Source organism: Catharus ustulatus, chromosome 5, assembly GCF_009819885.2.
Source record: "Catharus ustulatus isolate bCatUst1 chromosome 5, bCatUst1.pri.v2, whole genome shotgun sequence".
Taxonomy (NCBI): Eukaryota; Metazoa; Chordata; class Aves; order Passeriformes; family Turdidae; genus Catharus; species Catharus ustulatus.
Window position 1 is genome coordinate 13,438,812 of NC_046225.1, and position 11,362 is coordinate 13,450,173.

The 11,362-nt window shown below is 42.1% G+C and overlaps 1 protein-coding gene across 1 annotated transcript in view; it reads right to left on the reverse strand.

Moving 5' to 3' along the window:
- EDNRA (endothelin receptor type A) overlaps positions 1–10,819 on the reverse strand; it is a 32,720-nt gene extending 21,901 nt beyond the window's left edge. Inside the window, exons 1-2 of the mRNA XM_033061221.2 lie at positions 10,617–10,819; positions 7,342–7,843 (exon numbers count right to left, since the gene is read on the reverse strand). Of these exons, the coding sequence (XP_032917112.1) occupies positions 7,342–7,743 (402 nt within the window). The 5' untranslated portion in view covers positions 7,744–7,843; positions 10,617–10,819. The remainder of the gene's footprint in view (positions 1–7,341; positions 7,844–10,616) is intronic.
- Positions 10,820–11,362: the final 543 nt, after the last annotated feature.

Genomic DNA, 11,362 nt, shown 5'->3' on the forward strand with positions numbered 1-11,362 from the left:
TTAATTGAGAAATACACATAAGCATATGAAAAATTCTGTCTTTAAAGAATGGTTTATTTTGTAAGTGCCCTTAACTTTTTGTGTGCTGTTGACTTGGCTTTATATTTCTTTGGCACAAAAGATGCCACTTGTTATATCAGCTACAAGATCAGTGCCAATGTAGTTAATTATTGTCCTCATGTAGGTATAATTATTAATTCTGTTGGTAAACATATTCAGATATGCCAAATAATTTTTTAGTCAGAAAGAATTGTGCTCTGATGCTTATGCATATGCTCTGATGTTAAAAAATATCTGTGACTAGAAATGCCTTAGCTGAGTCTTCCTTTACTGAAGACAAAATGGGTAAATATGTTTGCTTGCTGTCAGCTACCTTCTGTATTTAGATTTTTAATGTTCTAGGTGAACTACTCAGATTTAGATATTCTTGCAACTAAAGTAAATATGAATGCCAATTAACTAACCAAAAATCCCCCTGTTTTATTCAAGAAAACATCTTCTTGAGCCGTCTGAGCAATGAACACTTGCTTTTTTCCTGGGCAGATGTCTTCCTCTTTATACCAGTGAAATCGTTAGGAAAGTGTTATTAAAGAAACAGGTATAGATGCCTAATTTGCTTCATCCACTTTATAAACGAATGGCTTGAGGAGTTAAGCATATTCTAATCTAACGCAATGCAGTTTATGTAGGCTGGTTTCCAAGAAATAGAGCTCATTTTTATGTTTTTCTCTAAAGTCCATAAAACTGGAAGCAGAGACAGCTCAGGACTTCCCAATAAAATGTTGCCATTCTAAAGGTGAGAACCTTGGTCTAGAGTGTTTTGAGCTCCATGAGCTCAGGGAAGAACAGTGGACAGCAATAGCTGCAGTGAGTACCTGTTCCTGATTCTCTGCTAAACTTCAGCCGTGAGAGCAGCAGCAGGAACAGCCATAAAGGTTTGCCAGAGCTCAGAGCAGCCAAGGCAGCAGTGGTGCTGTGGATGGATATTCTGCTGCTGCCTTTGTACAGCCTTAGGAAACAATGGAAAGCCTTTATGGAAAGCAGCCCTCTAAAGAAGTTTCCTTGCATTGCATCTGAATTTATTTGTTAAAAAATGCACGTGGCAGTGATGGGTAATGCAGGTGATCAGCAGCTTTCAGTTACGTACTAATGCCAGCTGATACAAGAAAAGGAGCCCATCTCTTCTTCAGTGCCTTAACCCTACCTTTACAGTGGTGTAAAATATAAAAATTTCATTTTCTGCTCTCCTTTTCCCTGCAGAGAAATAGTTCTTAATGATACAGGGCTTTAGGCTCTCGCATCTTGAATGTCTGAGATGGGTATGTTTTGGGTAGAGGAGACTGTTTGGATCCTGATGGTATAAAAATGTGATTGAAAATTAAATTGTCTTAGTTTGGTCTATTAAAGTTGGATTTGTAACTGTCACTCTTCCTGTAAAACTCAGTTTATTAAGATTTTTAATATTGATTTGATACTTCAAGTGGATATATTGTGGTAATTAATTGTAATGGGGCTTTAATACATCCCAAATATCTTCAAAGGACAGTGACTTACTCACATCATAATCCACTTAACAATAAGGGGAATCCACCATATAACTGGAGTAACTGGAGAAAGTAAGGAGTGAGTTTTTCAGCCTACTGTACCACAAAGAAAGGTTAAAAATGTCAAACACCTGTGACCACTTTTAGTCGATGTAAATTACATAATTATTTTTTTCTCAGCATCATATATTTTTAAATTGTGTAAACACACAATAGAATGGAGGAGTCAATTCTCCTGGGATCTTACATTGGCAATTACTACAATTTTAGAGCTGCTTCTTTCTAAGGGTTTGTAAAATGGATTTGAGTACCAGTAGGATTATTTACTTCTCTTTTGAAAGTAGTTTCAAAATAGTTAAGGCTACATTATGCTTCAGGAAAATTATTATAACTATTTCTGATATTCACTTATAATTATAGGTATTATACATTTTGTTCTTTACAATGTGGCCATCTTAACACTATACTCTATGTTATTTTAATATGCAGCTGAATGCTTGTTTACTCTGATTTCAGATCTGTTTTGTCCTAAAAATGAAGATCTGACCTAAAAGATATTAAGTGCTTGACACAACTAATTATGTAGGACACTAATATATGGTTCAACATGAGGCTAACTTTGAATCTAAAAGAATCTTTTAAAATAAAGTTCAGAAGGGTATAAATTACTTTAAAACAAAAATAAAAACATATTAATTTTTTTCCTTATAAGCCTGTCACTTCAATTATCCAGTCATAATATTTCCAGTGGCCACCCTTCCCATTGTCACTCAGCAAGAGGAGCTAAAAGGTGACACAGATTTTAGGATCCCTAGTGGTACAAACAGGAATGGCATTTAATGAACTTTAAATCAAACTTCTAATGTAAGCATACACAATACTGAATGGTTCATATGAAAAATGGACTAAAATAATGATAATTGCAATTCTTATGGGAAGTACCAGAGCTCCTTTATAAAGCCATAAATGCTTCCCTGTATCACAGTTCTTGCAGCTAACCTCAGACAACAAGGTGGTTCTATATGATAATTTACAAGTAATTCATTCTGAAAGCTGGGTAACTAAAAAACAACCAAAACCTAGGATTAAGCTTTAAACGTTATTTTAATTCTGCCTTCTTACATGGGGAAATTAACAGACATTGGTGGTAAGGGGCTGCAGTTTTGTTCACAGCCTTTACTTCTCTGCAGCACAAAAATAACTTCTCATGTGGGCTAAGGAAATTTCATTTATCAAATAAGAACCATAGTTCAGTTCATCATATAAGATAGAGCAAGACAAATGCACCTATGGAATTCCTGAGAAGCAACAGAAAAATAATAGAAAAAAATTGTATTCCAAAATAATAAAAAGAATATTTAAAATATTGTTGGTTACTTTCAACTAAACTTCTAAAGAATTTTCAGAAGACCATCAAAAGGCAATTATTTAAGACATAATTAATTCCAGATTTCCATTCCTCTTTGCAAAAAAAGAAGCAGAACTTTTGAAAGGTTAGAAAAAATTGCCTAATAAAAATGCTTGTTCTTTCTCAGACTTTGGTCTGGAAGGAACTCATGCCATTTTTCCTCAAAGTGTACTATCAGATATACCGTGAGAAGTGATAATGCCGCCTTAGCAATTATCTGTAAAGACATCAGGGTAATTTGCTAGGGAGGAAACTGGAATACATTATGGGAGGTGCAGTCAGAGACTCACTGAGTGGTTTGGGTTGGAAGGGACCTTAAGGATCATCCAGTTCCAGCTCCCCAGCCATGGACAGGGACACCTCCCACTAGCTGAGGTTGCTCAGAGCCCCATCCAACGGGGCCTTTGTAGGCTCTGAGTTCAGATAAGAGCCCCAGTCCAATGTCCCATTAGGCATTCACCCAGCTGTGGAAGACAGATGAATCTTAAATCACGCTGAAGCTAATCTTTCTCATCAATCTGTTAATCCAAAATACTCTGCAGATACATTATTGACAATTGACAGTTTAACTTACCAGGTGGAGTATTGAAAAGTGTAGACTAAAATTTCCATTATCACAACCATAATTATTTGCAGTCATCTCTGTTATATTAAACCCTATATCACAGAGTCACCCGGTTGGAAGAGACCTTCAAGATCATTGAGTCGAACCCATGCCCTAACACCTCAACTAAACCATGGCACTGAGTGCCACATCCAGTCTTTTCTTAAACACATCCAGGGATGGTGACTCCATCACCTCCCTGGGCAGACAATTCCAGTACTTTACCACCCTTTCTGTAAAAAGCCTTTTCCTAATATCCAACCTGTATTTCCCTTGGCACAGCTTAAGTCTATGTCCTCTGGTTCTGTCAGTGCTACCTGGTGAAAGAGACCAACCCCACCTGACCACAGCCACCTTTCAGGGAGCTGTAGAGAGTGATAAGGTCACCCCTGAGTCTCCTTTTCTCCAGGCTGAACAAGCCCAGCTCCCTCAGCCGTTCCTCACAGGGTTTGTGTTCCAAGCCCCTCACCAGCCTTGCTGCCCTCCTCTGGATGTGCTTAAGGGTCTCAAGGTCCTTCCTAAACTGAGGGGCCAGAACTGGACATAGCACTCAAGGTGTGGCCTCACCAGTGCTGAGTAGAGGGGAAGAATGACCTCCCTGCTCCTGCTGGCCACACCATTCCTGACACAGGCCAGGGGCCATTGGCCTTCTTGGCCACCAGGACACACTGCTGGCTCATGTCCATCCTGCTGTTGACCAGCACCCCCACGTCCCTTTCTGCCTGGGCACTGTGCAGCCACACCATCCTCAGCCTATAACACTTCAGGGGGTTATTGTGGCCAAAATGCAGGACTCAAAACTTGGACTTACTAAACTTCATCTTACTGGACTCTGTCCATCCATCCAACCATTCCAAGTTCCTCTGCAGAGCCCTCCTACCTTCCAACAGATCGACACATCCTCCCAGTTCAGTGCTGTCTGCAAATTTACTAATGAAAGACTCAATACCCTCATCCATGCCATCAGTAAAAATACTGAACAGAACAGGGCCCAGCACAGACCCCTGAGGGACAGCACTGGTGACTGATCCCCACCCAGCTGGATGCAGCACCATTCACCACCACTCTCTGGGCCCGGCCATCCAGCCGGTTCTTAACCCAGCAAAGAACTGAGCTGCCAGCTTTTCCAGGAGTGTGCTGTGGGAGACAGTGTCAAAGGCCTTGCTGAAGTCCAGGTACACAACATCCACAGCCTTTCCTGCATCCACCAGCCTGGTCACTTGGTCATAAAAGGAGATCAGGTTGATCAAACACGACCTACTCCTCCTAAACCCATGCTGGCTGGGTCTGATACCCTGGCCATCCTCTAAGTGCTGTGGGATGGCACTCAGTATAAACTGTTCCATAACCTTACCAGGTACTGAGGTCAGGCTAACTGGCCTATAGTTACCAGGATCCTTCTTGCCACCCTTTTTATGAATGGGTATCACATTGGCCAGCTTCCAGTCATCTGGAACCTCACCAGCGTCCCAGGACTGCTGGTAAATGATGGACAGAGGCTTTACAAGCTCATCTGCCAGCTCCCTCATCACCCTGGGATGGATCCCATCTGGTCCCATAGATTTATGAACATCCAATCAGCTCAGCAGTTCTCTGACTGCCTTTTCCTGGATAACAGGGGGACCATTCTGCTCCCTGACACCATCTACCATCCCAGGAGGACAGCTGTCCTGAGGGCAAGCCGTCTTCCCACTAAAGACTGAGACAAAGAAGGCATTGAGCACTTCTGCCTTCTGCTCATCTGCAGTTACTAAGATCCCTCCCACATCCAGTAGTGAAGAAAGGTTGGTCTTACCCTTCCTTTTGCCATTAATGTATTTGTAAAACCATTTTTTATTATGCTTTACAAAAATGGCCAAATTAAGTTCAAACTGAGCTTTGGCCTCCCTAACTTTTTTTTTCCTACATGCCCTAGCAAACCCCTTAAATACTTCCTGAGAGACCTGACCTCCTTCCAAAGATGATACATCCTCTTTGTACTCCTAAGTTCCTTCAAAACCAACAGTTTGCCCATCCAGGCTGGACATTTGCTTCGTTGACTCATCTTTCAGCACAGGGACAGTCTGCTCCTGTGCCCTCAAGATCTCTGTCTTGAAGCACATCCACCTTTCCTGGACTCCTTTGTTTTTAAGGGCTGCTTCCCAAGGAACTTTCTGAATAAGTCTCCTAAATAAACAAGTCTGCCATCCCACTGTAAAAGTCTTATTGATGCTCCTCCTGATTCCACCAAATTTTGAGAACTCTATCATTTCATGATCACTGTGCCCCAAGCAGCCTCCAACCACCACATCTCCCACCACCCATCTCTGTTTGCAAACAACAGATCTAACATAGTCCCTCCCCTGGTGGGCTCACCCACCAGCTGCGACAAAAAGTTGTCCTCTACATACTCTAAGAAGTTCCTGGACTGCCTTTTTTCTGCTGTACTAAGTTCCCAGCAGATGTGTGGTAGGTTAAAGTCACCTACAAGAACAAGGGCTGGTGATCCTGAAACATTTTTCAGCTGCTTATAGAATAAATTGTCCACCTCCTCTTCCTGGTGTGGTGGACAATAACAGACTCCCAGTGCCTCTGTACAAATGCACATAGTGAGAATTTTTTTCCACTAATTAATTCAAATTAATTATCATCCTGTCCTATGGATACCTGTGTTAAAAATGCAGTTATGATGTTAATGTTATAAAGATGCAAAATGCATGTTTTAAAATCATTGTCTCTTTAATTTTAAAATCCAGTTTGAAACCACAAGGCACTAGTTGTTATAAAACCGTGCATTAAAATGTTACATTTAAAGTACATGTAAATAAAAGCCATTAGAATCTTTAAGGGCTGAAATGGTGAAGAACATTTTTTCTTAATTATATGACTTATATATGTTATATGACTTAGTGTTTTAATTGCAAACAGAAACACCTCATGTTTCTACTGAAAAAAGAGAAAGTCAAATATCCTATCAGCTATGCACCTGTGTACGGTCCACAGAGACAGATATAAGCTTACATAATTCTTTGATGATTTTTCTAAGATAAGTTAATATCAATTAAATATATTTTTAAAAGGCTCAGTTCTGTTCATTCAAGCATGTTCTGGCTTGAATTGTATTAGTGAATATAAATTGCATCAGAAAAAGCACTGCTTTATGGCTTTGTTTAACTAAAATGGAAAATCAAAACACTGGGACAAGATAACTTTATACCAGATAAAAGGATTGCTGAGGAACGTTTTTACACTTTGACAAATCCAGATGAAATTTAATATTTCAGAAATGGTCTGTGATGTAATTGGAATAGTTTTGAGACTCTGCTATTAACGAATATTAAATGAAAACCTTAAGGCTCAGCTTAACTGACATAATCTCTCCTTGCAATGTCATAATATGAAGCCTGCATATCACAGTGAGTATTTTCTGAAAAAATATGGAGTAAGGATTGGATAATATAAAAATAGCAACTAGTCCATCAAGGAGGAGAACAGTTTATAAAAAGTCTTCCCTCATAAATTCTTTCGCTAGCTGTAGCAGCTATGAGAAATGAAGAGCTCCTGTGAAATGCCCAAGGCCACACTTTGGTTGAGAGTTAAGAGCTACATCATCTTTAACGGGAGATACACTTTTTCTTGATGGAGGTGAGACCTGAGAGCAAGGGGTTTGTTGCAGAACAAAAAGGAGTTGTATTGCTTCCTTAAGTGCACTATTCATTGACAAAAGAGCACTAAATGGAGGAGGAAGGCAGAGAGCAGCCAGGGAGCTGTAAGGAAGTGCAGTTGGAATGGATGTGGTGTCCTACCTTGTACACGATGATGGGGATGTCAATGACGATGTAGATGAGGTCTCCCAGGGCCAGGCTGGCTATCAGTGCGTTCGGGCCGTTCCTCATGCACTTGTTCTGGTAAATGATCCTCAGCAGGGTTGCATTCCCAACCATCCCAATGATGAAAATAGCACAGGACACCACGGTGTTGATGTATTTGAAAGTTGTAGCAATCTTAGTCTGCTGGGAGCATTTGACAGTTTGGTTGGACACCGGGGGCTGTGGGGTGGTGAGGAGGAGGCTGGATTCAGCCCCTGAGAAGGTGGAAAGGGGGTTTCCCGAGTCACTCCGATTGGAAACGTCTCTGTCAGAGCTGTCACTGAGGACAAATCCCGGGACAAGCAGCAACAAGGAAACTCTTAAACACAAGGCTTCCATCCTGAAGTCCCCAATGAGCAAATTCAGTGAGACAAGGGTTTCGCTTTTTTCTTCAGTATTTCAGTGAGATACTCCTCACATTTTCACCCGCAGAGAGAAACTGTAAGCAAAAAAAGAAAAGGGAAAAGAGCACATAATCAGTACAACAGGTAGTCTAACACATCCTGTTTCTCACTTAGGGAGGGGATCTGAATGTTCAGCCTCCGCAGCACATGTGTATAAACGCCTGTCTATACTCACTGTGCTGCTCTGAAATCTAGATTATCCCCATTACCTGTCTGACAAAAAATTCCTTAAGTAAGTGATAGTTTATGCAAATAACATCCCACAAAACCCTGTTAACTTGAGACAAAATTTGTATAGGGATGGGAAAAGTAAGGTGAGTGAAATTCTGTTTTAAAATATAGTCATGCAGGAAAAGTCAACCTGTCTTGGTTGGAGACTGCTGAATGGTATTTTAGCTAAAATAAGAACTTACTATTTTTTCTTTGAAAAAGAAAGGTAAAAGCCCTACATTAAGAATTAAAGGTAGCAAATTCATCAATTTTCTGAGTATTTTTGATGTACTGCAACAATTAGTCTTTATATTATGTTTGTCTGACTTATTACCTGGATTTCAAATTAAAACTGAAAAGACATGTGTTTCAAATCAAAACCTGGACTAAATCCAGAATCCCTAAATATTAGGAGGAAGATTTTATAATCCTAGGATAGGCTAGCCAGGAAAATACCTTCAAACTTTGTCATTTGGTCCTGAATGTAACTGCAACTCATGCTCAGTACTTAGCCACAGTGAAGTTAATAATAAAAAATTAAGCTCTTTAAGGATAAAAAAATTACTTGGTTTAGTATTCTAAGCAACAACTAATGACATTTCTAGGTAGGGAAGAAAGCATCATAGAATCCTGCCCTGGTAAGTGTGACTGCCTGTGTGTAACCACTGCCACAGGGATTGTAGATACCAAACCTCCAGTGAAACCAGGGATGCCACTTCAGTCCATTTTCCTGAAGCCTTGGTTTAATTTAAGATTTTATTTTTACATGGTTTTATCTGCAAAACAAGACAAAGTGCTGCAGTGTTGACAAAAGAAGAGTAGAAAATAAAGTATTTATATCTTTCTGATTTCCAGGGACTCGCCTGAAATATTTGGGAGGATCCTTTTAAATAAACGAATCCTAATTTCATTCCCTGTGGGGCAGTTAAATCAGAGTTTATAGCAAGACATTTACCAGAGAAGGAGGGAGAAAATTTACTGATAGTACTTGTGGAGCAGGCACAGTATAAATATTTACTAGTATTGCAGGATGCTGTTGTATGTGGTCTGTGGGAGTGTGTGTACCTCTGCAGAGCAGCAGATGCTATGCTAACCCGAGTATTCCTGTCTGGAATGCAGAGTGCTGTCCCTCACAGAGCAGGGACCCACCTTTCAATCCTGTATTTGAGATCAGGAACTGGCCAACTGCAAGTTCCCATGGACTTAATTTCAAAGTTTAATGTATTACATAGTAAATCCTTCCTTGTTCAATTAAATCAAATGCTGGTTATGACCGTATCTCAGGGCACTTAGCAGCAGCATGGTGCAAGTGTGTTCACTTTAGGTTTCTAAATCTTACCAGAAACAACAGACAGGTTTGACTGTGATTCTTTTCAGGCAAGGATTCATTACTTGTATTATTCCCTATGACTACGGTTCCTCAATTTACAAATGGCAAACCTGCATCACTATTAAATGGCTTTCCCAAGTGAATGTGATGAAGCTGTGAACAGAACCCACAGCCCAATGTTTTAATAGTTCTATCAGTTTCCTCCTTGCTTTGTGACCTTTTTTGTGAAAATTTGATGTATGTGTCATATAAACATGGTGGCAGCATGGCAGTCATGCCACCAGCATGCAAATCTGGGAACAAAATTGCCAATTACCATCTTTTCCCTGTCCCGGAAGAAACTTTTCCCTAAGAAGCAAAACTAGAAAGTTTTTAATAGGCTAACTACTAAGGGTACTTTTAATAGATTTCTGACAGCCCTTCATTCCTCTGTGCATATTTTTGAAGTATTTATCTTGCTGCAGAATATAACATGCAGCCTGCTTCCTATGAGTAACACACTGGCATCCCTGATAACTTTGTGTGATAAGGTAATCTAGGATTGTCCTTCTTCATGCATGTAGCCTGGAGGGTGTGAGGGTGCTCTGTGAATGTGGGAGCCACCCGCCTGTGCTGTGCCTGCGCTCCTGCGGTGCTACAGAAGCAGCTCGGATGCAGGGGGACAAAATTCCAGACTTGCCTGGAGTATCAGAAAAATTCCCGTGCCGAGGTTCGCAAGAAGAGACCGTACTAGTGGAAACGAAATTGTTCCAAGTATTAAAGACCAGCTCAAACCTTAGGAGAGCTTGGTGAGTGTGAGGCAGCTGAGATGTGAAGGGAGCGGAGCAGGGCAGGAAGGCACTGCAGGGAACAACGCCGGCAAGGGGGATTCTCCTGGCTGCTCCCAGCCAGCCCTGCCGGGGAAGCCGCCCGCTGCTCCTTCTCCAAGGCGAGAGGAAACACGCTCCTTGTAGCACCAGCGAAGGGTCAATTCCAGCATGCATTGGCAAACCCGTGCTGCCTGCCCTGCAGCCTATATGGAGAGCCTCTGGCGAGATCCATCCATCGTTAAACTTTATGGAATAACAGTTCCCCCGAGCTGCCTTGTGCCCGGCTCTTGTTCTCTCTCCCTTGCTCTCCCTCACTCTCACAGCCGCACACAGAGGTACCCCACGGCCCCGAATCCCCGTGCGGGGCGGAAGATGCCCGGGCAGTTCCCGGCTGGGATCGGGATGGGCTCCCGCAGCATCCCGCGCACTTCCCCCGCCGCGCCTCCCCGCCCGGCTCACCCTCATGCTGGCGCTGCTGGCGCCGCCGCCGCCGCCTCGCAGAATTTCTTCGGAGTGGCTTTTCCTGGGATAGTCTTACCAGACCCTCCTGCTGCGTCTGACTGGGTGGAATTGAAAATCTCCACCTCCGCTAGATCACTGGAAGAGAGACAGAGTGAAGAAGTCGGAGCGTCCCCTCTTCTCTGCCCCCTCCCCCAATTAAAACAAACCTCCAGCCCGAACTGAGCCCCTGCCAATGTTAAACACAAAGGCTGCCTCCCGGGCACGGGGGAACACGGAGCTCTTTAACTCTTTCCTCGCTGAAACTGAGCGCAGCTGCTTTGCTGGACTCGTGTAAAGCACAGCCCCGGGAACCCTCTGCTGCAGCTGCCTGCTGATGGCACGCAGGATTCCCTGCCAGGGTCTCTACCTGATCCCACCGGATGGCAGAAGAACCGTGAGCAAACTGGGAAATCTCATTAAATAAACCGCTTTGGCTTTGCATTTGCCCCGGGACTGGCCGGGATCAGCTTCTGAGACAATCAGTAAAATTGTGTGTGAGAGTTTCAAAAATGTTGGTAAAGAGAAACTGCTTCCGAATGAAAATTTCATTGATTCATCCAGGACTCACCTTGCTAATACGTTTTAGTTGCATTTGCAAGGATGATAAGAGCGTGGCTTTTTCTGTCATCCCTGTGTTTCCTATTACTATTCTTCTGTCAAGACAGAGGTGCAAAAAAATTGTGCAGAAAAAGTGGAAAATTCAC